General features: G+C 36.0%; 3 protein-coding genes, 1 long non-coding RNA gene and 1 other non-coding gene across 10 annotated transcripts; 3 read left to right on the forward strand and 2 right to left on the reverse strand.

Annotated features, from left to right (window-relative positions):
* The first annotated feature begins 2,759 nt into the window (after positions 1–2,759).
* Positions 2,760–7,706, forward strand: LOC110616731. Of its 5 annotated transcripts, none has more exons than XR_002488249.2 (4): positions 2,760–3,329; positions 3,552–3,728; positions 7,321–7,357; positions 7,475–7,706. It is a non-coding gene; the product is annotated as an uncharacterized LOC110616731 (long non-coding RNA). The 5 variants fall into 5 exon arrangements; XR_006350928.1 differs by having other exon boundaries at positions 7,321–7,353; XR_006350929.1 differs by lacking the exons at positions 7,321–7,357; positions 7,475–7,706 and adding an exon at positions 6,068–6,131.
* A 922-nt stretch (positions 7,707–8,628) lies between these two features.
* Positions 8,629–8,710, forward strand: TRNAS-GCU. Its single transcript has one exon. It is a non-coding gene; the product is annotated as a tRNA-Ser (tRNA).
* A 2,013-nt stretch (positions 8,711–10,723) lies between these two features.
* Positions 10,724–13,170, reverse strand: LOC110617148 (transcription factor MYB46). The gene is made up of 2 exons (XM_021759758.2): positions 12,779–13,170; positions 10,724–11,829 (listed from the first exon to the last, which is right to left on the reverse strand). The coding sequence occupies exons 1-2, from the start codon at positions 13,054–13,056 to the stop codon at positions 11,112–11,114; spliced, it is 996 nt and encodes a 331-aa protein (XP_021615450.1). The 5' UTR covers positions 13,057–13,170; the 3' UTR covers positions 10,724–11,111.
* Positions 13,171–18,291: 5,121 nt separating this feature from the next.
* Positions 18,292–21,657, reverse strand: LOC110618031 (nucleolar GTP-binding protein 1). Its single transcript, XM_021761041.2, has 3 exons — positions 21,399–21,657; positions 18,642–20,706; positions 18,292–18,563 (listed from the first exon to the last, which is right to left on the reverse strand). Exon 2 carries the CDS (start codon positions 20,691–20,693, stop codon positions 18,651–18,653), a length of 2,043 nt encoding a protein of 680 aa, XP_021616733.1. The 5' UTR covers positions 20,694–20,706; positions 21,399–21,657; the 3' UTR covers positions 18,292–18,563; positions 18,642–18,650.
* Positions 21,579–26,643, forward strand: LOC110618032 (tRNA-specific 2-thiouridylase MnmA). Of its 2 annotated transcripts, XM_021761042.2 has the most exons (10): positions 21,579–21,920; positions 22,311–22,385; positions 22,575–22,628; positions 23,009–23,087; positions 23,187–23,314; positions 24,023–24,106; positions 24,202–24,285; positions 24,806–24,957; positions 25,397–25,547; positions 25,913–26,643. In XM_021761042.2, exons 1-10 carry the CDS (start codon positions 21,585–21,587, stop codon positions 26,273–26,275), a joined length of 1,506 nt encoding a protein of 501 aa, XP_021616734.1. In that variant the 5' UTR covers positions 21,579–21,584; the 3' UTR covers positions 26,276–26,643. The 2 variants fall into 2 exon arrangements, with proteins under 2 accessions (XP_021616734.1, XP_021616735.1); XM_021761043.2 differs by lacking the exon at positions 24,202–24,285.
* The last annotated feature ends 384 nt before the right edge of the window (positions 26,644–27,027 follow it).

Here is a 27,027-nt window from a genome sequence, read left to right on the forward strand (position 1 = left end):
GTCCACATTCTAACTATTACACAAACAAGCTTTACTCTAACCGACCTCCTCTTCTATCCTGTACCTGCAAGCCTAGGGGTAAAAGGGAGAGGGGTGAACTAAAAGCCCAGTGAGTTGAACTATAAAACATAATAATACTATGCTCCAATGAGATGCATCATAGCACAGACAATTCACATAAGGGTTGGGTGAACTTGTCACCAATTAGTCCAAGCTAACTCTGTGCCAGGCCGTAGCATGGGGTCCTGGTCTTCCTGTCATACATACATTACTTACCATTATCCCAGGGCCTCCTCTGGGCTCCTGGTCTTCGAGTCCCATTACCGTGCCAGGCCGTAGAATGGGGTCCTGGTCTTTCCTTACTCTGTGCCAGGCCGTAGAATGGGGTCCTGGATCCTGTCATGGACTAATTGGGTCATCCAACATTCACCCACATCAACAACAATCGATGCAATGCGGCATATTCGTGAAACTAATGCAATCATCCTATTGCATAATCATGATGCATGAAACATGATAAAACATTTAATTTAAAAGATTAAGTTTAGTTCCACTCACCTCTGGCTGACTCTGACAACACCGAAACAGCTGAACTCACTGCTGGGGTCCTCGGTTCCTCGGATCCGAACCTACACAGGTGGACTCAAATGAGGGACCAAACATACCTGAACATAACTATAAACTACTCCCCAAAAACCCCCTAAAACATCATGAAACAACCATACAAAATCATGCAAAGGAGGCCTGGACAAGGCACTTTCGGCGGCAGGTTCGGCGGCCGAAAGTCCCTCCAGAGCTGAAAGTCAGGCAGGTTCGGCGGCACCTTCGGCGGCCGAAACTCCCAGACAGAGACGAAACTCATGCATGTTCGGCGGCACTTTCGGCGGCTGAAACTGCCAGACAGAGACGAAAGTCTCCCTTTCGGGGGCAAGCTTCGGCAGCCGAAAGGCTGCCTCCCCAGCCATGTTCGGCGGCCGAAAATCCTTCGGCTGCCGAACCTGGTTTCTGCCAAAGGGCAGAAACTTGGCTCCCTTTGCACATTTCGCCTCCAAACTTATCAAACATGCATCAAACCTATTCTACAACACACAAACACAAGCATACATGTTCCTAGGGGCCTCAAACCAACATAAACCCCATCTACAACACATCAAACATCCACATTGTTCAAGGACACACATTTATACCCATAAACATAACCATAACCTAAACATGCATTCTAACCCATAGATCTACTTAAAACTTACTTAAAACATGCAATGAGCTTAAGATCGGCTCTTACCTCTTGAAGATCGAGAGAGAGACGACCTAAACTCGAAGTTGGGAGAGATTGGGTTCTTGAACCTCCAAACTCCAAAACTTTGCTCAAAAGCTTTAATCTTCAAAACAAAGTTAAAACAAATGAAAATCTTGAAGGATTTAGAGGAAAAACATCAAAGATGGGTGAGGGACGGCGAAGAGCTCACCTTGGCCGAAAATGGAGAAAAAGCTCGCCCGTTTTCGGCTAAGGGACCCTTTTATAGTGGCTGGCCAGACCACGTTCGGGGGCCGAATGTGCCTCCGCATGCATGCCATGTTCGGCGGCCGAACTTGGGGTTCGGCGGCCGAACCTGGACTTCCCTCACTTATGCTTTCGGGGGCCTAAAGCACACCCGCAACGCATGCATGTTCGGCGGCCGAACCTGAGTTTTCCTCCAATGCTATTTCCATGCAAAAACTCATTTTCTTTCATGCTTAAAACATAAAACACATTAAAACATTTCATAAAAACATGGTTTTACCCTACTAGAGGCTTCCGACATCCGAGATTCCACCGGACGGTAGGAATTCCAATACCGGAGTCTAGCCGGGTATTACAGACGTGTAACGGCCTCACAGTCATTGGGCCATCTGTCTCTGCTAATATCAGATACCTGCTTCATGCGTAGCGGCTATTTAATTCTCCCCTGACATGCATGCGGATGGACCCACCGAGTGGACGGACTGGCTGCTTTTTCTCCCCCGGGCTGGACTGGAGAGTGAGATTAGGGCTGAAACCCAAGGGAGGTCTGTTCTTAGGGCCGAAAGAGCTAGACCGGCCTAATTGAAAGACTTAGAGGAAGTCCAGTCTTAAAACTGAGCGGGCTGGACCTGATTCATTTAGGAGGCTTAAGAACCTTCAGATAAAGAGCTGTTATCATGGGACAGGCCTCAGACCGAGTTTATGAGATCCAGCGGTCATCAATACTATTGTATCATTAATATATTCATTAATCTAGTCAAACAAATAAAAAACTATTATTATTTTATTAATTAAGTTTTTATTTTATTGTAAAAACATTTTTGAAAATATGTGTTTTGAATTTAGTAAACTAATGTGAAATAATAATATATTATGATATTGAATGTGCGTGAAATTTAATCTTAACGTATAAAAATTAATTTAAAAATATTTGCAATCATGAATATAAAAATATCATTAATTTTTAAATTAATAATAAATATTATTGATTCTACCACAAGTTATTAATTATTGTTAATTGCGAAATGATATATATAATTATCAAATTATTGAATTATAAGACATTTGAGTTGAAATACTCGAGTTATTTCACAATTGAATGGCAAACTTATCAACTGAAGGCATTAAATCTCATTTGGGAAATTTTAATATACTCAAGTTCTTTGTTTTGTAATATCCGATTGTGTGAATTGCTCATTCAAGTTTCTTTTTGATGAGTATACCATATTTAAGTAAATTTTCCTTTTCTCTTTTATGTTTTTTCTCTTTTTATGGGGTTTAGCTGATTTTATGTTTTTTTTTGAAATTTTCTCTCACTGTCGGATTTTGGTTTTGATTTTTTTTTTATTTATTGCAATAGCTGCTTGATGCTAATGGTCTTGAATTACTCTATTTCAACTCCTTGCCAAAATTGTGTGTTCTTTGGCTGTTGGTTTGCTTGGATTCAAAATCCCTAATTTTGCTCATCTGCCTATCTCACGAATTTCATCTCGTGAACCACCTGAATAATCCGACCTCCATACGCAGACACCAATGCCCTTCACTGAATCCAGCATCGCAGCTTCACCATAGAGCTCACGCGCGCAACACTCATCTCCACGCTTTCAACTCTCATAATGGATCTGACCTAGCTCCCTTGAGTCACCGCAATACTTTCTCTCTACCTACTGCTTCGCGTTGGACTACCAGGGAGCAAGCTTAGTGATGCCGTCGACCATTGCAAAGCTTCTGTGAAGCCAATCGATTGCTTTATAGTGGAATTCCAGCCGAGACACCCATTTTTTACCCAAAGTCACAAAATCACATAGTTGCTCTCTCTCAGTTTTCGGTGGGTCTTCCTAAAATCTCTTTTAGTATTGTGATTATAGATTTAATTTCTGAAGTTCATAATTTCCTCTTTTTATTTTATTATCTTTTATCTTTTTCTTGCATCTATTTTGTGCTTGATAATCCCTTGGATTTGAGAATATTAAAGCTAACTTATGTAGTTGCTATTTATGTATTAATCTGGTGCATAAGATTTTGGTATTTGAATGTTATAATCTGCCAGCTTGAACAAGAGAAAGGATGTATTTGCTGAATAAGGGAAAGGATCGATGTGTTTGCGCTGGACTTCAATCAAGTTGTTACTTTTGTCAAAATTGTGAACAGAGCAGCTGAGCTTAATAAGTTGTGGAGTGCAATTTTCCATCAATTTGCATCCGTTCTGGCATATCCAAGAAGAAAGGTTTGTATGTTTTAGATATACTTCAACTAATTTAGTAAAATGCTTACTTTTTTGTCACTAAAGTTCTGTTGCACTGCTCTATATGGATAATTGTTTTATTGTTTCCCATACCTTCTATCTTGGTGCTGGTGAGGATTTGGTTTCTCTGAACCTTCTATATTGTATATGCGAGCTCTTTGTTATCATGATGCTGGTGAGGATTTAGTTTCTCTGAACCTGCCTAGGAAATTATTACACGTTAGAGAGGATTCAAAGTGTGTCCCTGTCTTACCGTTGACATTAGAAGTTTGTGTAAATATCCCTAAACTTGCAGAAGAAGGACTAAATTATTCCTACAGAGCCCTTGAAAACTTGGAAAATGGATGTGAAAAATTGGAAAGCATTGCTAATTTTTTGCTTGGAGTCTCACTCAGCGTATTCAAAGTCGCTATTGCTGTTTCTGATAGGATCACAAGAAAATGTGAGGCATTGCAGGTCCTGGAATCAGCAGGACAAATGACAAGAATGCAAGACTCTTATATCCTTTACCATTTCAGTTTGGAAAATGCAAAGCAAAGGAAATTGGATGCAGCACTTTATTTTGCCTCAAACTTATTTGTAATACCCGGCTAGACTCCGGTATCGGAATTCCTACCGTCCGGTGAAATCTCGGATGTCGGAAGCCTCTAGTAGGGTAGAAACATGTTTTCATAAAATGTTTTAATTGTTTTTGATAGTTTTAAGTAAAGAGGAAATGAGTTTTTGAATAAAAACAACCTTAGAGGAAAACCCAGGTTCGGCCGCCGAACCTCAGGTTCGGCCGCCGAACATGCAGGCATTTCGGGTGTGCCTTAGGCCCCCGAAGGCATAGGTTGAGGAAAGTCCAGGTTCGGCCGCCGAACCTCAAGTTCGGCCACCTAACATGGCATGCATGCGGAGGCACGTTCGGCTCCCGAACGTGGCCTGGCCAGCCACTATAAAAGGGTCCCTTAGCCGAAAACGGGCGAGTTTTTCTCCCCATTGTCGGCCAAGGTGAGCTCTCCGCCGTTCCTCACCAATCCTTGAGTTTTTCCTTCAAATCTTTCAAGATTTTCACAAGTTTTTGCTTTGTTTTGAAGATTTTCGAGTTTAAAGCAAGTTTTGGAGCTTTGAGGTTCAAGAACTCAAAAATCTCCCACCTCCGAGTTTAGGACGTCTCTCTCTCGATCTTCAAGAGGTAAGAGCCGATCTTAAGCTCATTTCATGTTTAAAGTAAGTTTTATGCAAGATCTATGGGGTAGAATGCATGTTTAGCTCATAGTTAGGTTTTTGAGTTAATGTTATGTTTTGAGCAATGTATGTTGGATTTGTGTTGTTGTTGTGTGTTGTAGTTGGGGTTTAAGTTAGTTTGAAGCCCCTAGGAGCCAATGTATGTATATTTGCATGTTTTGGTTGAGCTAAATGCATGATTGGAAGTTTTGGAGGCAAATGTGCTTAAAGGAGCCAAGTTTCTGCCCTTTGGCAGAAACCAGGTTCGGCAGCCGAAGGAACTTTCGGCCGCCGAACATGGCTGGGGAGGCAGGCCTTTCGGCTGCCGAAGTTGCCCCCGAAAAGAGACTTTCGTCTCTGTCTGGGACTTTCGGCCGCCGAAGGTGCCGCCGAACCTGCCTGGGTTTCGGCTCTGGAGGGACTTTCGGCCGCCGAAGGTGCCGCCGAACCTGCCCTGTTCTGCCTTCCTTTGCATATTTTTGCATGATTGTTTTGAGGTGTTTTAGGGGGTTTTGGGGGATGTTTTTTAGAGTTATGTTCTAGTTATTTGGTCCCTCATTTGAGTCCACCTGTGTAGGTTCGGACCCGAGGAACCGAGGACCCCAGCAGTGAGTTAGCTGCATAAGTCTTTGTCAGAGCTAGCCAGAGGTGAGTAGAATAAACCTTATGTTTTTAAAGCAAATGAATTATACAGTTGAGCATGATCATGCATCATGGATGCCATGTGATGAAATAGGTTGTTTGCATTAGAATCCACGAATATGTTGCATTGCATTTATGATGTTGATGTGGATTGGTTATTGGATGACCCTTTAGTCCTCATATGATACGATGATGCTACGGCATGGTATGGTATGGAAGTCCAGGTTGTACCCATTCGACGTCCCTGGCACATTGGTATGTTATGATATGTTATGTTAAGAGAAAAGACCGGTTGTACCCATTCTACGTCCCGGCACTTTGGAATGTAGAGGACTATTGGTGACAATACCATCCGAGATGTGATTTGTTGTGATGTGTTGCATTACATGATGGTATGAGATTTTAAATGTTGTTTTCTATTATTCTGCTCACTGGGCTCTAGTAGCTCACCCTTTTCCCTAATCTCCCAGGATTGCAGGTACGGGCTAGACAGAGAAGTCAAGAAGAGTAAAGTCTTATGTTTGTAATAGATAGATAGTGGACATGGTAAATTATATAATGATGTAAAGTTAAATAGTTATGTTATGCATAATGATATTGAGGTTTAGAAGTGTGCTTGACCATAGTTCATTGTAATCCCTTGTTGATACATGATCTTAATGTCTATTGATGTTCATGTTTAACCAACTCAACTTATGATGTATCGCCCATTGGGGCATTGATGAGATCCCACAGAAGAATCAAGTTTATGATTATGGCTATGTTTAGTGCATGCACAGGTTGAGTTTGGCGTATGAGGAATGAATGCCATAAAAGTTTTAATTTTTATGTATGATTGTTGATCATGTATGGGATTGAACAGGTTTACAGGTTACATGTCAGGCTTGCTACGGGTTCCGGCGGCCTTAAGCCGATCTGGATCCTAGCGCCGGTAGCGGTCCGATTTTCGGATCGTTACATTATTGAAGCTTGGAATGGATCTAAGTGTTATATAAATTTTTATTGCAGCACTTTACGAAGAAGTCTCGTAAGTTCTGCACTTGATTCCCAGCAACAGTTATTAGCTTAATTATAAATAACATTAATTGACTCACTATTTAAAAAAATTGAAAGCATGACATGTGTTTTTTTCATTGGGTAACACTTAAATGGTATTTGGGTTAGTAATCACCTACTGCCTGAATCTCTAGTCCAGGTGATAAGAGTGTGTCGACATAAATTCTAGGTCAAGAATGGAATGCAAAGAGGGGGATAAAAGTACAAGTTTACTTGTTGGGATGGGGTTTATGAGAGTTGGATTGGACTGGAAGTCATTATCTTTAGTATAGACACTTATAGTTTGCTGGATCAACTATTTAATTAACCACTCTTTCACACCTGCAGAATCAAGTTTCTGCAGGAAGCATGCACCTGCTGCAGAAACAAGTTTCTGCAATTATAGGCCATGAATTTCATATGGAGTAGAAATTAATTATCGGTCATTAATTTCACTAATAATTTAATGGGTTTGTACCAATTATTATTAGTAGTGTCTATTCTAGGTTAATATTTATGAATTAACATTATTGTGTCTTTATTTGAATTGAAGGCTCAGGTCATCTTAACATCAAAACCTCTTCTTGCACTTATTATTGTTTTATGATTGTAATTTTTATTATCATTTCTATCTTTATTCTTTTTCATTATAATCATAATTTCAACACTATGCTTTTTTATTTTGCAGCCGCGTCTCCAACTAAGTCTGACCTTTTGAAGTGTAGGTAATTAGCAATAGTGAATTTTATGATTTCTTTTAGCTAAATATTTTCACATTTATTATTTCTTGGAAGTTATTTTTTTAAAAATAAATTTAATTTTTTCATTATTATTTATTGTAGGTGCAAAAATGAATTCAATTATTCATACGATAACTATTCGACTATTCGTTGTGGATAAAAGTTTATATTGGACCTTTTTCGAATTGAGATTTTTTTAATTTCTTTTGGATATAGCTATACATTTATTATATTTTGTTTTATTTAGAGATAATATTTTGTGATTTTGTATGAGACTACTTGTGTTAATCGAAGAATTCAATATCGTCAGTGAACAACTATTTTGTAAGTGTTATATAATTTTTTATTATATTTAAAATTTTTTTATTTGAATTAGCTAAATAATTAAGTGAAAAAAAAATTCATTATTGAGCAATGGTCACAAAAGTATGGATTAGTAACTTATAATGATTGGAATTTTTTGTCGCAATTAATAATAATATAACACTGTAATTTTAATTGAGACGGTGTTTTTAGCTTTTATTACTATAAGGGAAAATTATTATTTGATAATAATATAATTTTATAATTTATAATTGTGAAGGTATTTTCGATCCAATTAAATGTATTTTATATAATTTATAATATATTTTTTAAATGTATTTGTGACTGATTTTTTTATTTTGTAAAATTTTTAATAGTAAAATATATTGCGATAATATGAGACGAAATATTTTTTATTGCTATTTAAATTTACAATAAAATAACATCTTTTGGCGAATGATTTTTCTTTGAAAAAAAAATATTTTTCTTATAAAGTTTTATTTATGAATTTTTTATTATTTTCCTAGCCTCATGCCTTTACATCTATTATAAGTATTATTAGGCCACTTATGCCACTAATGGAATTTATATTAAAAAAAAAAATCACAACATTAGTTATTAAAATTTTAAATAATAAATTCCCATAAAATTAGAGGCGCAAAGCATGACATAATACATGAATTATAAGTAATACACAATATTTTTTATATTTTCTCTGTTAATATTATACTTACATGATTTAATTAGGATCGAGAATTCAAGCCTTCTCTTTCAATAAAGATCTGCTCCAGATGAAAACTGTATCATTACTTTTAAGATTACATGGAGAGAAATATTTTATTATTATAATTCCAACGTGGGATTTCACATGTTGTAAACAAAATAAACGGTTCAAATATTAGACTTATAATTTTATTTATAATAATTATAAAGGTAATAACGTTTGCATCTGCGTCGCTTTGGCCGAGTGGTTAAGGCGTGTGCCTGCTAAGTACATGGGGTTTCCCCGCGAGAGTTCGAATCTCTCAGGCGACGAAGATACTTTTTTTTTTCATTTCAAATCTATGTTATAATTAATACTTAAATTTTTATTTTAAGATAAACATATCTATTAATTCATTTTATATTTCTCTTTGTTCATCCAATTTTTTGTAATTAACAAAGAGTAAAAATACCTTAATTAATTCATCTAAAAACAAATTATTGTTTTATTTGTAAATTTAATACTTATTATGAATACTTTTCTTTTAAATTTCAATATTATTAACACTTAAACTTTTTTTTTTCAATCTTTTAATAATGAGCAAGTTGATAGAAATGAACAAAGAATAAAAGTATATTTATTTATTTATTTAAAGTAGATATTTAATTATTAATTATGCTATATTAGAAATATTATTTATCATTTTCAAAAATTTTGGAACTTTGCAAAATGACAATAATATCCTCCAAAATAATTAATGCCGTACCAATTTTATTTGACGGTCCATCAGACCATGGTCTTTGCCGACCCATGAGGTCCCATCAGTTTTCTTATACCCAGAAGGATTTTTTTTTTTTTTTTTTTAAATTTCTTTTTTAAAATAATACTCAATAAAACACAGTACAAGCATCGGTGTTCGGTTTTAGTTTCAATGATTCCTAACAATAAAGATATTTAAAAATCAAATTTGATATCAACCTTTTAATTTCGGTTTAATTTTAAATAATTTAAAATCAATTTTAATTTAATATAAATTGTGATTTTTACACAGATTACAATGCTCTTATTTTCATTTTAAAGTAATTTTAAGTTTACATCAAAATAATAGTAGTAATATAATATTAATATGATTCTAGAGCTTCTAAGAACCTTTACATACACACACTTATCTAAACATAATAAGTAATAAAAATATCTAATAGATAGCATCTGGAATATTTTATATATATAAAAAATAGTAATAAAATTAAGAAATTAAAAGCTCTCTAATCCACAGCTTGATGGGTAAATTATATTTCAACCTATATTTCCTTTAAAATTTTAATTAAAATTCTAAAAACTTACACCAAAATATAGTGTTAGGTTGAGCAGAAGTAAATGAAAAAAAATTAAAAGTAATTGATATTGGTCATTATATGATGATTTATGGGCAAAAGAAGCTTCCCATTCTTAAACTAAATGATGTTAGTGAATACTTCCCAATGTTAGTTATGGAATGTTAGAAATCTAAAGGGGAATCATTTAGGAAACCACTCTTTTCATGTGTTACTCAATTGAAATTGCACATTTTCTCCTCTCACACAACTAAACTAAATTAAATTATATATTAAGGCATTAATTATTTTATAAATAATAATTACAAAAAGACATTTTCCAACTAAAGCAAAAACTAAATCAATTTTATAAAATATTTTTTAAATATAAATTATTTTTTAAATATATTTTAAAAAAAATAATGGCCTTGGCTATGCTTCATTTTTATTGCTTGACTTTAAATGATAACCATACACTGCTAATTCTAGGCATGCAGCAATGAAAGGCAGAGTTATAATTACATGAAGAACTAAACCATTTAGGCTGACTAATTAACTAGTAATAAAATATATATATAAATATTTATGGGATAATCAGATATTATGTCATGTGTATAATCAAAGCATTCTGACTTAATATGGTACTGCCTATCTAGCTATATAAATAATAATTGCTATTTCAAGTGGACATCTCAGCTAAAAAAAATTAAACCTCTTTACAAGAAACAATAATGATTTTTTCCCAAGAAAAAAGGGTTTTCCTTTTGGAGAAGGTTGAGAGATAGAGGCATAGAAATTCAATATGTGTCTCAATGTTTATCTCCCACTAATAACAACTTCTCCACCCATGTGTTTTTCATATAACTAAAATTATGTATTTGATTTATTTTTATTTAGTTTTAAATTGTAAAAAATGGGATTCTTCATCCGACTTACTTGAGAAAAAATTAGAAAGCTATCTCTTGTTATATAGCCCCACTAATTTTTAACCTTGGTGGCCCTTTCGTGTAAAAAAAACTATGAATCAACTAATTTATTGATCAACCAATCTCTTTAGGCCAGTCCTTTTCCTTCTATTGAATTTTTGAATGCATATATCAATCATACACATTGATCTTAGGCTAACTGAATGCTCAGAATTGACATATAACAATGACGAGGTACATATTCATACAATAGCTACTTAATTAGGTTCATCAATACAATGACCTTTTATTCTTTGAACATTCCCCTAGCTTCTTCTTCCTATATGTATATGCCGCACCTAATATATACACAGGACGTTATGCTTTCTTGGCAAAGATAGATATGTAAGGGTCTGAGGTATAAGATGGCTGTTTTTGGTAAGGTTTCTACAGAAGGGAAAAGGGTGTCCATTCGAAAATTGGAGGAAGAAAAATTTATGAGGAACACCATTTATTCAGCTTGAAAAATCAAGAAAAGGGAAGGAGGGCACATCTTTCATCAAATCTTCTAAGTCCCAATCCCCCACTTTTAGCTCTTCTCCAGCTTGCCATAAGTTGCCAACTCCAGCAGCCATATTCTGTGCCTTATTATTGTTACTGCAGATGCTGTTATTTCTATTCACATGGCTATATGGGTCCTTACTGTTGTTGTTGGTATCATACATATCTTCAGTTTTGGTATTTTCCTCAATGCTTATACTCTCTAATGGAGGAATATGAAGCTCCCCTTCTATCCCAATATTAACACTTCCAAGGATCCCTTGATTCCCATAAAAGTCATGATCACCGCTAACTCCTATCTGAGTCATGCATGGGGATGCATCATTATTGAAGTATACACTTGCACCGTACATGCTTAGGCCATGATCAAATGTGGGTAATGGGTCCATCATTTGATTCAGAAACATAGCTTGCATGGACGTGTTTGATGATGATGACGATGATAATGATGGGTATATGTACATGGGAGTCATGCCTTGTTCCTGCATGGAGATGAACCCTCCTCCGATGGAGGCTGCTGTTGCTTCTTTGCTTGGCTCTGAGGAAGAGTCACTAGTGTTTGGTGAGGCTGTGGAGGACAGATTCTTTAATCTTTTCTTTATTGTTGAATTCCAAAAATTCTTGATTTCATTATCTGTACGTCCAGGCAAGCGAGCCGCAATCTGAGACCACCTTTGAAATACAAACACAAAGACTAATAATTAAGTTCCATCGTAATTTCAAACAATATGCTCTATTTAATTCATGATTCACGCGAAAGGGAGACTCGGAGCAATTGGGTCTTCACCACTAGATTAAAAATGCATGGATGCTCACTTGTTTTTTTTATGTGTTAATAAAACTGCATGGGTGCTTACTTGAAACCTAAACAATAACATGGGATAGGTACCCATGGATTGTTTTCAACTCTAATGACTCATACAGACAACAACAAATTAATTAATGTCCCAGTCAAATTAAGTCCTTCAAGGGAAGTATAGAACTGACCAAATCAGTATATGCCCACAGACTTTACATATGACAGTTTGTGCTTACATAATTGCGTGTGAAAGCGAAACAATACCTCAATTATTCTAAATTAATATTTCAACTTCACATATATATTTGTTTTGGTCTTTGAAAATAGATGCACGTGTTGTGAGAAAGAGATCCAACTTCACTTTATTTCTTATTTATTTATTTTTCTCTTTTCAAATAAAGGGTGATACTGTTTGAATATATCAACTTATATTGAGAATTAGCTTGAACTAGACTCAGATGTCAATGTCCTACCTTTTCTTTTAATTATAATTTAAACAAGAATTATTCATTCTTGCCATCAATTTACGTTATGTGCTATTTTCCTGTGGATGGAATCTGTCGCACTGATTAGTAAGTGTACGTCTGAAAATAATGCAATTTACACAATAAGTGTTGAAAAAAATTGTCTTGAGAACTCCTAGACAAAAGTAGAGTTACTATTTTGTTTCCTTCTGGGACTACGTACACAGCAAGAACTAAAATAGTTTCTCTCTGATCAGAAGCCGGCAGGAGATAAAAATGGAGAAATTGCCACCAGTAATTAATGCTAAGAAATCTGCCAAACAAAAGGCAAGTAAATTAAGCAGGGCATGGAAGGTACCTGTTGCCAAGAAGGGAATGCAAATGGATGATCAGTTCTTCTTCCTGGGGTGAAAATGCACCTCTCTTAAGGTCAGGCCTCAAATAATTGATCCAGCGAAGTCGGCAACTCTTGCCACACCTCTGCAAGCCAGCATTTCTTGCCACATCACTCCAACAACCCTGTCCATTATTTAGCATGTAGTTCATTAGCTTGTCATCTTCCTCCGGTGACCACAAGCCCTTTCTAAGCTTGTTATTATTGTTGTTGTTCTTCCCACAGGCCTCTGGCTTCCTCATTTTGAGAGCCTTAGGAGATCCTACCACCTGAAAGGTATCTATCTCTCTCCCCAGTAACTGGTTTGATGTAGATTAGTTAAGACTTTATAGAACGGTAGCATATGAGAGATAGAGAGAGAGAGAGAGAGGAGGCTTCAAGAGTGGGAATGGTGATCATGATAGCTGTGGGGTTTGCTTAGAATATGGGGAAGAGAGAGAGAGAGAGAGAGAGAGAGAGAGAGAGAGAGGGAGGGAGGTTGGTTGATGTGTCTGAGTAGAAAACGGTTTGGAGAGGGACCTTTCCTGAAGAAAATGAGAGAGAGAAAGAGAGAGAGAGGTAGTCGTCTTGTCTTTGACTCCATGATCTTGTCCTTTTCTATTATATATTTCTTCATTCACAAGGTGATCATCATACATATATTTTCCATGTCAATCATACATTAGAGAGAAGGAACAGGCAAATAAACACAATAAAGGAAAATAAAAATGAAAAATAAAAAGTAAAAGAAAAAAAAAAAGAAAAGAAAAGGGTTGGTTGCATAACCAAGCCAAGATATTTGCTTCCACTTCACATAATCCCACACGTGTATTTGAAGATAGTGATGAATGAGATAATAAATAATAATATTTGCAAAAAAACTCATGGAAAATGCTTAATGGTCCACTTTACTAAGGATCTTTATTGGTGATTTGGCTTTGGTTGCAAAGGGAGCACAGAAGAGTAGAAATGACTCCATCATGTGGAAAATATATTAACATTTTAATTTCTCTCTCTATGAGAAAGGTAAGGAAAAAGAAGAGACTCATCGATCACCATCTTATTATAAAGTGCTAAAACCGTTTTCAAATGAAAGTTACTGCCATACTGCATTACTTATCATCCTCTGGGAGGCTTACCAAGCATGGTCTATTACCATTCTCTGCATGGTTTATAGGGCTCTCCTGATCACTGTTGCCAATTATAGAATATCAATTAACCCCATTTGTATTTGGATAAGCTCTTGAAAATATATTAGAAATTGCCCAGGTATTCCTGGTGCATAAGCAACCCATCAAGTGACTTTCTTTTCTTTTTTTAGGTCAAATTTCTATTAAAATGCTTTATCAAGAATAAGCAAAGAAGGATCTTGTGCTAGGAGAGGAAAAAGAATTTTGTACCATGAGTTGTTCGTTTACTACAGTGGAATGAATTGTAATTCAAAAAATTAATGAGGTTCATTTGCCTTAAATTTCCAGATTCCCATTGACATATTTTCTCTAGAGATGGCAAAATATGAAAGACATTTAAAAAATGAAATTAAGAAAAGGGGAAACAGACGATTGACTTTTTTCTTATTGTTTTCCAGACGCAATGCATCTACTTCACCTTCTATTTAGAAAGTTAGTATGCAGGGTTACCCTTGCTGTCCTTTGCCGGCAGTGATGTTGGAGGCAGAAAATTTGGTATGCTTCTGTAGTTGAGCTCTAGATATTGGAAAATAATCTTCTAGAATGCCGGAAAAGCAAAATGCTTAGAATTATATTTCTTACCTGCCAAACAATACCCCCCCAAATGAGTTCCAGTGTTGATGGGCCAATCCAGCATCTCTCGATCTAATGAAATCCTGACAAACTGTCAATCCGACAGGGATCATACAGTACTCATTTTCTAGAATGTAATAACTCAATCAATTACAGGAAATCATCTCATCTGCAAATAAAAGAAACTATGGTGGTTCAAGTGGTAATAAGTCCAATGTACACTTCTCAACACTGCATTGGTGAGATGCAAAAGCCACATCATATTGTGCATTATAGTGGTGTCCACCACATGAGATTGTCTAAATTCAGACATGTTCACATCAAATATCCCTAACCAACCAGTAAAAAAGCTGTTTCCAAGATGTAAGTAGACCCCAAAGTGTGCTAGAACTGGAGGAAAGAAACAACAAATTTTCTGTGGCACAGGCTATGTAGATGTATGATCCTGTACTATGTCCATGCTACATATTTTGTGCATCATTGTTCTTTTTTATTATTTCACCAGCTCCTTTGTAGATGCCAAAAAGTTTAAAAGAAAGGTCAAAAAGCTTTTCAAGGCAGTACAAAAGGAAAAAGAGCTGTCAATAGGATATATTGGAAGTTCCAATTGGGGCCAAAGATCTAGTTCTCCATCAAGTAAGTGGGGAAGATGAAGGAGATTAATTAAGTAATTAATGATATTGTGGGTATTGGCAATTTTGGATTTGTATGTGGATGTAGGTTGGAGATCCAAAATATAGAGTCTTATCAGCATTTTGAATTATATAGTTAGAGAACATCATAGTAAATTGACTTCTAATGGTCTCATGATTACAGTAATTCAGTGACAAGCAAGTGCACAATTGCCTTTTTAAGAGAAATTAAGAGGGGTGACCATTTGATGACATGTGCCCAACATTAAACAGAGGTTTATGTGGATCTTAAGCTTAGGACATTGAAAATCACTGCAGTAGATATTAGAAAATTTTATATTGAATTTGCCCATAAAAAATTATTTTAAGTTAAATCAAGTAAAGCCAATTATAAATAATAAGGAAAACAGGTGTAGGGAAAAATTAGAGGGTACTCCAGAGTTTCAACTTTTTAATGCTTTCTCTTTACTGTTCCTCTTGAATCTTGCCAAACCTTTGTCTCTACTTCTTAAGGTTACTCCAGTAATAATTAAACTTACCTTTAGGTTGATGAGACCAGGCCAGTAAAGCAAACCAAGTAATGGTCCGAGAATCCTCGTATTCTAAAATGCAGGGCTAAAGGGGAGAGACTCCTATATTAGCATGTGTACTCTGTATATTATTAGAATTTACTCCAGAAAAAAAAAAATCAAAAGCCAGAGACATTGGTAGGGTAGATAAAACGAATGTGGAAGTTCTGCACTAAGAGAAAAATCCACTTTCAATCTGAATAATAACGACGGAACATGACGACAAATATAAATCTTTCGCAGCATCAACGAGTCACTAAAAGGCAGAATTAAAAGAAAGAGGCTTACAGCTTTTTTTTGAGAGGTTTCCACTTCATAACTTTTATCAACATGTCAAATAACATGTGGCTAAAGTTTATAGGCAGCCCACCAAGAAATGGAGGATCAATCTGAAGTGTCAAGAATAAAAGTTAAAAATGTTCCATTATCAGAGAATAGTGCAAAAAACAAGAAAAATATATAGGACTTTAGAAAAATTATAACAAAAAGTGCACTAGTATCAGCTGCTATAAAAATATGAATTCTGGATCATAACAAGCAAAAAATCTTGTTTTACTCCTTATTCGCGAGATGTGACTTCATAGGGACATGGGAGTAGTCTGAGTTTGGACCGAAACCGGGTCGATTAGAATTGGACCAGAATAGGATTGAAAATTTGGTATTGGTTAAATTCAGATTTAATTAGAACTATTTAGAACTTATTGAAACTTCAATGCTGTTAAATATTGAAAAAATTTAAAAAGATAACTATTTCATTTAATCAAATTTAAATATGAAATCTGAATTAAAATTATAGATGAAGTAATCAATTCAAAATCTTCCTATTTTCTATTTAGGATTTACAAGAAAGAATATCTGAATTCAATTTTATTGCAGTTATTACTAAATTAAATCTGCAGAATAAAATATGTTTAATACTATAGTAGTCGACGACAAATCGACTACAAATACATTTTATGAATCTCAATCTATATAAAGTAATATTTTCACAGATCTAATCTTGTTAAACTTTCAAATAATTGCCAAAAATACAATAATAACGGATACTTGATAATGATAAGTCCAGCTTTACATCTGCCGGCAGGTCCACTTAAGTACGCTAATTAACTTCAAGAAAGGAATAATATTTCATTGCTTGAAAATCCTATACTCAGAGGGAAAGCTAAGCCATCACCAACAACTAGATGTGAGCTGGGTGCTACTCGAGAGTCCAAATAGAAAAACAAGCTCAAAAAATGACAACTTCTCTCAAATCAATTTGACACCTAGTAGCTCATCTTAGGAATCCACACAATATTTTTTTCTCTTTTGGGATTTTCTCTATATCAGATGCTGCAATCAGAAGTCACACCATAACGGTGATTTTGCAGCTATCATTACCGCTTAGAATTGGCAATCTTAGAGCAATAAGACCTGCTGATTTGATGCAAATTTCAAATCCTCAAGAAACGGTTATTCCCATATCTTCAGAAACTGTACCAAACCTAAATAAACATTTGTGATCAAAGCAAATGCTGCGGTTCATTTGTTGAAACAAAGTAAGGAGTTGTTTCGCATTACAATTAAAGTTACTATTGAAAAAAAAAACTTTTAAGTATATTAATTATAAAATTTTAGAAGTTAATTGATCCTAAGATGCTTCCCCGTTCTTTGAATGGCAAGAAAGTCCAATCGAAAAGGGACTTTCACGTATAAACATGATCAAGTTCAAGAACTGCAGTGCTTGCCAAGGCTGTTTATAGATACAGTTTGAAGAATACGACTCAACAGTAACGTCATTTGGATACGATACTGAATTTCTACGTGAAATTTGGATGTTATGGAGGGGAGGGTACCTGTTTGCGAAAATATCCAAGAGATTGTTATTCTGAGTACAATGATTGGCGGCTCTTTTTTGTGCTCGTGAGTCGATGGTCTCTGGATTTTCATATTGTGCCAGGAAAATAGAAATCTTCTTTTTTGTCGAAAGGAAAATAGAAAATTGGACTTTTGGGGAAATGTTAATATCTATCTGCATACGAGGCTGGTGGATCAAGCCTCAAGCTTCGCATTATGCTTTCCTCTAGCTGGACCATTAGTTCCTCGAGTGGCGCAAATCCCAGCATAAGCTAATGGGTGGGCTATTCAGGGATCTGTTTCATGCCGATCGAGAGGCTCGACAGAAGGACGGCCAAAAGGCTGGTCCGAGCAAGAACCAGTTGGAGACCATCTATTCAAATGTAAGGTTAGTGACTTGAGGGGGAATCGAAACCGGAGCTGAAAAATTCTTTTTGATTTCAGCTCTTGATCCATTCAATTCCGATTTGATTAAATTTAATCATAGAAAATTTTTAAATAAAAATGATTTTATAACTAAATCAATCCAGGGCAGTTTTTATCCAATTCCAATTTGATTCAAGATTAATATTTTGACCAGCGAGTACAGTTTGAGATTGATTCCCTAACCAACTCTACTTTATAATATATAATTTGGAAAAGCAACCAAATTCAAACGCGATATGAAGTATTGTCCAGAACATAAACGGCACAATATATGAAGTTAACATCTCTCTTTCAAAATTGCCTTATGAGACATTCATTGCCCCAACACACGGCTGTCAAGTGAATAAATAAGAAGCAGCAAATACAATCCAAGGTACAAATTCATAAAAAATAAAATCAGGCCTTCCATGCAAGGTTAAAAAAGAAAAAAAAAAAAAATTTAGCCACTTTCTCCGATAGAGAGGAAACGACTAATGCACTTGCAACTGCCGGAACAATTATGGGTCGTCCGGTCACATGAAGAGCCGATAGCAAGCATAGCCAACTGAGAAAAAGCATAAGCATCAAAGAAATGGGCACAAGGCAAGCATGGAAAACAAATTCAAGTGCTATTTTGACCAACCTTGAATGATCAGCGTCTTTGGGTTTTTCCAATGGAACGTTTGCCAGAAAACAAGTGCTTAGGTTTGAGAGTAGGAATAACCCTATCCGCCTCTCCACGACGAGCATCCTTGTTCCTCTTTTTAACAGATTTCTTAGCAATCTTGAGGGCTTTCACCTTCTGAGCAGAGTCCTTAAATCCCTCTCCAGGGGCAACCTCACTTGGAGGCCGTGACTTCGACCTTGATCGTGATCTGGACTTCATTCGCAGCTTCTTATTTTGTTGGTCAACATCCATATCCATAGCATCACCAGCATCGTTCTCTCCTTTATCAACTGACCTCTCTCTTTTGCGGCCTCTCCTAGAGAGTGACCTGCCCCGGACACGATTAATTGCCTGAGAGGGATCCAGCCCTAAAGCTGAAAGCTGTCTGCCCATTCTCCCTGTTGTAAACTTCCGGTCCTTGTCAAATTTTCTTGGTACAGTGGGCCGACTCTCTGCAGTGCTCTTCTTCATCCTATGCTCTTGAATGAGTAAGCTTTTCTTTTTCCTGATCTCAGCCAAAGCTGCTTGCTCTTCTGGTGTCAATTCCTCACCATCCATCTCAAAATCCTCATTTTCCTCCTCTGCTTGTCGGATACCTTCTTCTTGTTCTAACTCCTCAAGTCTCTGTAAGATATCAGGATCAATGAAGTCATAAACATTGTGACCATCCAGAATTTCTGGCAATACATCTTCTTTCCATTCATCATTGGCTAAGATGTAATTCTTCTTCAAACTTGCAGAGTATACACCTGCACCACCATTTTCATCTTCCAAGTCCTTTTCAGTCTTCCTCTTCTCCTTTTCTGCTGCCTGTGCTGCTTGTTTTGCTTTAGCTTCCAAAACTGCCTGAGGTATACAAGGTGGTCTTTCTTTCTGGTCACGTGGCTTTGGCATTGCAACATGGAACCGATTCAAGCAGTCATTTATCTTCTTAGATTTCATTTTCAATTCCACTCGCTGATCAAGTAATCTCTCACAAGCAGCATTCTTCACGGCAATCACACCCTCCTCAGTCAAAGTGCTCATTGTCAAAAGCACACCCTCATCATTTGTAGGTTCACCTCCTTGCCCAATCACAGTTTTCATAGCTTCTGCTTTCATCTCCATGACTAATTTCTTGTCTTCCTCAGATATCCCTTCAAGGGGCTGCAAATCAGTCTTGTTGCAGACAATGATCAAAGGCTTGTTCATAAAGAGAGACTTGATACTATGGAATAAAGCAGCTTGTTGGGCAATGCTATAGCCACATGATCCTGAGATGTCCAAGAAGAAAAGTACAGCAGCTCGTAGATGTGCCAGAGCTGTGATACTGCACATCTCAATGATATTACGATCTTCAAAAGGTCGGTCCAGAATCCCTGGTGTATCAATGACTTGGTACCTCAAGTACTTGTAATCTGTATGACCCACAAAGAGTGACTTAGTAGTGAAAGCATAAGGCTGGACATCCACATCAGCCCTAGTGATCTTGTTAATGAAAGAACTCTTGCCTACATTAGGATACCCGCAAATCAAGATAGTTCGAGTATTAGGATCGATTGAAGGTAGCCTTGCCATATGCTGTCTTATTTGCTCCAGATAAGCTAAACTAGGGCCAATCCTCTTAATCACAGTACACATGCGACCAAGAGCAGCAACTTTAAGAGATTTGCAACGATAAAGTGAGTCACCATACTTCAACAATTTCACATAATCCTTGGCTATCTTGCTAATGAGATTCTTGGCAGTGTTTACTTGACCAAGGGCAAGCTTGTAATGGTCTTTGTTGTAGAGGACATGAAGGAGGTCGCTATAGAATGGGTGGATGTCATCCAACCGTGGAAACTCCTCAATAATTGTAGATAACTTCTCTTCAAAATTCTGCTGGGTATACTTGACTTTGCGCATGTAAAATTGACGCAGACGAGAAATGGCATATCCCTTGTGAACAACTGTTGGTGTTTGCCTTTGTGTTCGAGAGAGGATAATGTCAATGAAGTCCTTCCCACTTGGGACCACAGTGATCTTCTTAAAATTATACTGAACCATCTTGTAGATTATTCTGCAATGCAATTATAGACTGGGTTAGCTGATATATTGGCAAAAATCATAAAGCAGACTGCAGACTCGCGCTCAGAACAGCAACACATCAAATGTACAACCAAACAAGAAGCATTCATGTTTCATTATCATATTGCTTACAATCCAGAGAAGTATTCCCAATTGTACAACACCACACAATTCTCCATATAGATTAAGGTTGCATCCTTAATATTTTGAAGACTTCATATAGACTGAAATCTTCTTAACAGTGTTTGAAACACATCTGCTAACACATGCATAGATTCGATTGAAGCATTGGCCTATAATATAAATGTACAGATTTCTTCATATTATTCTTTTCCTTGATTGACTGATGCCATTTAGACAGAAACAACAGATCATAACACCAACAAACCGATATCACGATATGGTAAAATCTAACATCATGCGGAAAATATAATAAACTCGTGGGGAAAGACAAATATGGCCTAGTTAAGCGAAAGTGGATCAACCCAAACAACGCGTAAAGACTATAATTAACGACAAACACTAAGCTGAGCAAAATTAATTTCCAACTACCGAAAGTGAAAAGCTTTAACTCAACCAGATTAGTAATGGAAAACGAAGAAACAAACTTGCAATCAAAATCAACGGATAAGAAACAGAAATGATGAAATTGAAGTTCTCGTAAATTGAAAAGAGAGAGCTCACCTTTCTCTGAGGGACAGTCTTGAAGTTGGCCTCAGCAGCGGCCCTGTCTAGGGTTTAAGGAAAAGAGAGAAGACAGGCGGTTTATGTAGGTTATATTAAAGACTAAAATGCCCTTAAAGTTTCTTTCTTTTTCCTTTTTCTTTTGGGCTATGTGTCCAATCGCAATCTCGTTTCGGTGGCGAAGCTATGTTGAGTCTAGGAGCAGTGAGGCCAGTGATGGTCTCTCTGAAACCCCTTCTTCCCTCTTTCTTCCCTCAAAAGGCCCCCCTTTTCTCAGCAATCTCCAGACGTGTCTCTCTTTTATCTTCCTCCGCATGGCGGGCCCATTCTTTTACATCACGGGCTTCAAATCCGTTACATAATGTCAGTGTTGAGCCCTGTTATCTCTCTTGCTGCATGCCCGATAGGCGTCTCAGAGTAGCTGTTCTTCTCAGCGGTGGTGTTGATAGTAGCGTCGCTCTCCGCCTCTTGCATGCCGCTGGCCACCAGTGCACTGCTTTCTACCTCAAAATCTGGTTCCAAGTACTCTCCCTCTCTGTATTTCTGCTATCTTTGAAATTCTAGCCCTTTGCCTAAGAAACAGCTTATTAATAAGTAATGGTTGATATAGCTCAAAAAGCAGATGCTGACCCTAACAAATAGTTGAGTATCTGTTTTTGTTCTTAAACGCCATTTTTAGGCCAAAGGGGATATGGCAGGGGAAATTTTTCTCACAAAAATTACACAGTGGCAAATTGAAAATAAGCCCAGCTATGGCCATGAGACTCAAAGTATAACATGAGACTCAAAGTGTAAACTTTGAAAATTTGAATTAATGCCCCTATTGGTTTGTAAGTAAGCTTAGATGCATTTGTTTTTATTTCAATTATTTTATACACCAGAAGATCGGATTCTGATGCGTTGTTTTTGTAGGAAGATTTTGAGAACTTCTGGTCAGAATGCCCATGGGAAGAAGATTTGAAGTATGCCAAAGCTGTTTGTGATCAGGTTACTTTCTTTTCTAGTTGGCCATTACTTTGTTTGATTTGCTTATATATCTTATTAAATTGGCCTTCTTGGGTTCCACCTGGATGTAGATGGATGTTCATTTATTCAATATGGGCAATTGTTTTGGTGATTTTTAGGTTATGCAGGATAGAGACCTTTTAACTGAAATTTAATGTAATTGGTTTTCAGGTTGATGTACCATTGGAAGTTGTGCATTTGTCTGATGAATATTGGAAATATGTGGTACGTTATGTTGCATTTTTTCCTTCATCAGAAAGAAAATGTTTCGTTTCTACTTTTGCTATCATATTTTAAATCTTGTCTCTCTCTCTCTCTCTCTCTCTCTCTATATATATATATATATATATATAAATATTCATCCACTGATCCATGCACCCTCTATTCTTCTGGGTTGGGGGCAATAACTAGTTAGCTATATTCTGCAATTTGGAATCCTTTTTGTTCCCTTTTCTGTTTCATATGGTTATAATTTTATTCATCACCTGCTTTTTTGTTGTTGGGTAATTGGATTAGTTAATATAGGTGTTTTACAGTCAATGAAATCACAAAATTGGCTTTGACTAAAAAAATAAAGAAATCACAAAATTGGTGGAACATTTCAGGTCTCATACATTATTGAGGAGTATCGATGTGGTCGTACTCCCAATCCAGATGTTCTTTGCAATACAAGAATTAAGTTTGGTATGTATCAATTGAGCTTGAAGGTGGAAATTATTCAATGATGCGATGACACTATGTGTTATTCTTACTATTTTAAATGGTGCATTTTTCTGTCTGCAGGTGCATTCATGGATGCCATAAACAGTATGGAGTTTGATTATGTTGCTTCTGGGCATTATGCCAATGTCATTCACCCATCTGCAGATCAAATAAATAAGCCTTCTGTCTTAGAACTCTCAAAGGATATGGTCAGCAAGTTAGATACACATTTGCTAATACTTTGTTCATATTCATTTGTTTTTTTGCTAATTTAAGTGGCTAGTTTTTTGTGTTTTAGGCACATGCATGCATAAATTGTAAATCAAAACGTTCACATAGTGAAATGCCACTTTAAAGTGGCAACCCTGTCTTCAGATGGAGTCTTTGCAATAAATCTCATCATTTCCCCATTATAAGAAAAGATGTGATCGTGTAGTTTTCATGTCGTGATGCTTAGTTGCGGTGTAGTTGTTAATTAAAACAAATCCTGTTATATAAAGTTTCTGAAGGCTAGCATGAGAAGTAGGACAGTGTAAACCTTTTTCCTTTATTTTTTCTATTTTACTTTAAATATATACACCACTGTTGTCAGTAGTTGTTGGAGCTCTTCAGTGTTTTGTATCAGCAAGATCAAAACTGGGCAAAGTATTGAGATATTCTTTGAGATCAACAATGTTATTTTCATTGTGTAAATTGTGGTTTCATGTTCTTTCCTATATTTCTTCCCATGGTATTCTATTTAGAAAATAATAATAATATAAGATGAATCAAATTGTAAGCATGGCACACCATGTATATTGTGTTTGTATTGTATTTTTTGTCTTTGATGCTTGCCACTTGATTTTAAATTCTTTGGAAGATTACTTGAAGCATTTGTCTATCACTTGCTGTTGATATCTTTAATTTTGACCTTGCAGGTCAAAGATCAAACTTATTTTCTTTCACATCTGTCTCAGACCCAACTAAAACGACTTATTTTCCCACTTGGTGGCATTTCGAAGGTGCATTTTAATACTTATTGTAGTGCAGAAAGTCTCTTTGCATTTGTTCTTTTTTTACTTTCTAACCCCCCCCCCCCCTCCCTAATTATTTGAAGGATGAAGTTCGCAATCTTGCTGCACAATTTGATTTACCTAACAAGGACAGAAAGGATTCACAAGGAATATGTTTTCTTGGGAAGGTACTTGCTCTGAGAAGTGTTTCAACCACCAGGAAGCCTCTCAGAGATATTTAATTTCTTGTTTTTGCTCAACATTTTTATTGCTTGGCATTATGCTTGTATTTTCCCTGATTCTATCTTGCAAGCTTAAGTATACAGCATAGAGTGCGAGAAAGAGAGAAAAAATTTGAACTATAGAGGAAAGCATAGCACAATGTTGGCCGATGGCCACCAAGTCAGAATTGCTTATTGTTAAGTTTGCTTTGCGAGTAACATCATGAATATGGGATACTTTAATTATTTTGGATGGTGGAAGAAAATGTTCACACTGATTTTGAGTAACTTCGATTATTAATCTTGGTCATGTTAGATATAATTTCCTTTCTTTTTCCTTTTATTATTAATTTTTTTATACAAAAAAAAATTGGCCATTTGCAAATCCAAACACCCTTCCTTGCATTTTAGAAGTCTTATGTGGTCTCTTATGAGTAGTTGTGATTGCTTTCACGTTGAACTGTTCATTTTTTTTGTGTGTTTTTAGATCAAATTCAGTGAATTTGTTGCAAGACATATTGGGGAGATGGAAGGTATTATATTGGAAGCTGAGACCGGAGATTTCCTTGGCTCACATCGAGGGTTTTGGTTCTACACAATTGGTCAACGACAAGGTCTACGTCTTCCAGGGGGTCCCTGGTATCCTCCTGACTATATCCTTGTCATCACTTCCTTAATTGTCTATTAAGAGCATTTCAGTCTAGGGCTCTTCATAATGCTAAGTCTGATCATTCTGAAGCAGAGATTTATTTACTGTCAGAAAAAACTGTTATGTTGTATTTTGGCATGTTTGAATTTTTGCCTTTTGATTGGATTTACTTGGCATGCTCTAGTCATTAATTATATTGGCAGTGTTGTATTATTTTGCTGTTGCAATTATTTTCATAGGCAGTGACAGTCAGTACAATAACCATTTCTCAAATGTCCAAATACTGTAGACTCAAAATGCTGTAAATTTGACCCAACTCTGTCAGTTCTTTGTCAACTTTAGCTTCAAATTGGGCGGTTCTTTTTATTTTATATCAGGGCCTTTCTTCAAATACATTGTTTACTTTTCTATGCTCCTTGTCTTATGCAGGTATGTCGTTGAGAAGGATGTTAAGAACAATGTAGTGTTTGTGTCTAGAAATTATTTCTCATTTGACAAAAGAAGGCGCTTATTCCGTGTTGGCTCCTTGAGATGGTTTAGTGGGTTGCCTCCTAAGCAGATGCATGAGCTCCAGTGCAAGGTAGAAAATCCATATTCCTGTTTGCATAAACAGTGGTATGGATACTTCTTTCCATTCACATCTTAGTTTTTGTATTCAATTGGTCAAAGCTCTTTCTCTATTCAATTGGTACAACTTATTGAACATGGGGTTCTGGAAAAAAAGTTTACTATTAAATATGAACATTTTTTGTTTGGTAGTGGTAAATAGTAACACTCTAACAGTATTACATGCTGAAATTCTTCCTAGAATGGCTACCATGTGCTAGTCGTTTAGCAGGCGTAGTGATGTTTCCACATTTCCTGTTATGTTATATTCTGATGCTTCAGATCTTACTTGTTGCTAGTTGCTAATTGCTTGAAGCTTACATCTGTCTAACTTTCCAGGTGAGACATGGCCCTGGGTTTTACGATTGCAGTGTGGAAATAAAATCCGGTAACGTTGGTGGTGAAGATGTTGCAGTTGTTCACTTGTGTGAAGATGATCAAGGTCTGGCAGCAGGACAATTTGCAGCCTTTTACAAGGGAAAGACCTGCATAGGCTCTGGTGTAATTTTGGAGTCTTGGGATGATCAAGGTTTTCCTGTATGTGAAAAGGCTCTTGAATTAGCAAGAATGGAAGATAAATCGAAGCTTGGAAAACCAGTTAAAATAAAAGTTAAAACAGAGATTCCTGAGGGTTCTCAAGGGAAGGAGGGAATAGAACGAAATAGACTAGTAGCTGAGTCCCAGGCTGCTATCATGAGTTGAAAAGTTGGAAATATCAAAGAGAGATACGGTCAGATCCCTGTGAATTGGATATGATATTAAAGTAATGGTTCAGATATTAGTCTTTAATGGAACCCCCGAAGCACCAACGAAATAACGAAGACGTGGGTGAGAATCCTTTGCGAGGAAGAGCTAGATCTATGCCTCTGTTCATCCAATGGATCTCATTTCATGAGCTTGTTGCTTGCACAACCTTCATGAGGCGGGTGTGATCGGAACCATATTACTTCTGTAATTCATAATGCGTATTTTTTTGGCAATAAGCATTTGAAATGTATGACTATTTCTTTCCTGATTTACGAAAAGGAGTGTACAATAATATTAGATTTCAAGTTCTTGCTTAGTGAAAACTTATGTGTATAAACTCTGGAAACAGGATTGTGCATGAAATTTGCTTGGGGACTGGAATCATTCCGAATTCGATTAAAAATTAGCCAAATCGTTTTGAATTCGATTAAAAATTAATCTAAATTATCTGAATTTGATTAAAAATTAATTTAAATTATTTAAATTTATTTTTAATTTGATTATTATTATTTGAAACCATTTAATTTTATAAATTTTATATTTTAATTAATAATTTATATAAAAAGTATTTTTTATTAATAATTTTCATTTAAAAATTTAATATTTTTAAAAATATTTAAATTTTAATTTTTAAAATGAAAATATATAAAAAAAAGTGGAGTGTAAAATAACCATGGTAAACAGGCACAAAAAACTTCAGCTGGATC

Source organism: Manihot esculenta, chromosome 6 (assembly GCF_001659605.2).
Source record: "Manihot esculenta cultivar AM560-2 chromosome 6, M.esculenta_v8, whole genome shotgun sequence".
Classification (NCBI taxonomy): domain Eukaryota; kingdom Viridiplantae; phylum Streptophyta; class Magnoliopsida; order Malpighiales; family Euphorbiaceae; genus Manihot; species Manihot esculenta.

Coding starts and splice junctions, on each gene's coding strand:
- LOC110617148 (XM_021759758.2), bottom strand. CDS start 13,056: ATGAGGAAGCCAGAGGCCTGTGGGAAGAACAACAACAATAATAACAAG. Junction 11,830..12,778: donor CATTCCCTTCTTGGCAACAG/GTACCTTCCATG, acceptor TGTATTTCAAAG/GTGGTCTCAGATTGCGGCTC.
- LOC110618031 (XM_021761041.2), bottom strand. CDS start 20,693: ATGGTTCAGTATAATTTTAAGAAGATCACTGTGGTCCCAAGTGGGAAG.
- LOC110618032 (XM_021761042.2), top strand. CDS start 21,585: ATGTTGAGTCTAGGAGCAGTGAGGCCAGTGATGGTCTCTCTGAAACCC. Junction 23,088..23,186: donor CAATACAAGAATTAAGTTTG/GTATGTATCAAT, acceptor TTCTGTCTGCAG/GTGCATTCATGGATGCCATA. Junction 25,548..25,912: donor TGCATGAGCTCCAGTGCAAG/GTAGAAAATCCA, acceptor CTAACTTTCCAG/GTGAGACATGGCCCTGGGTT.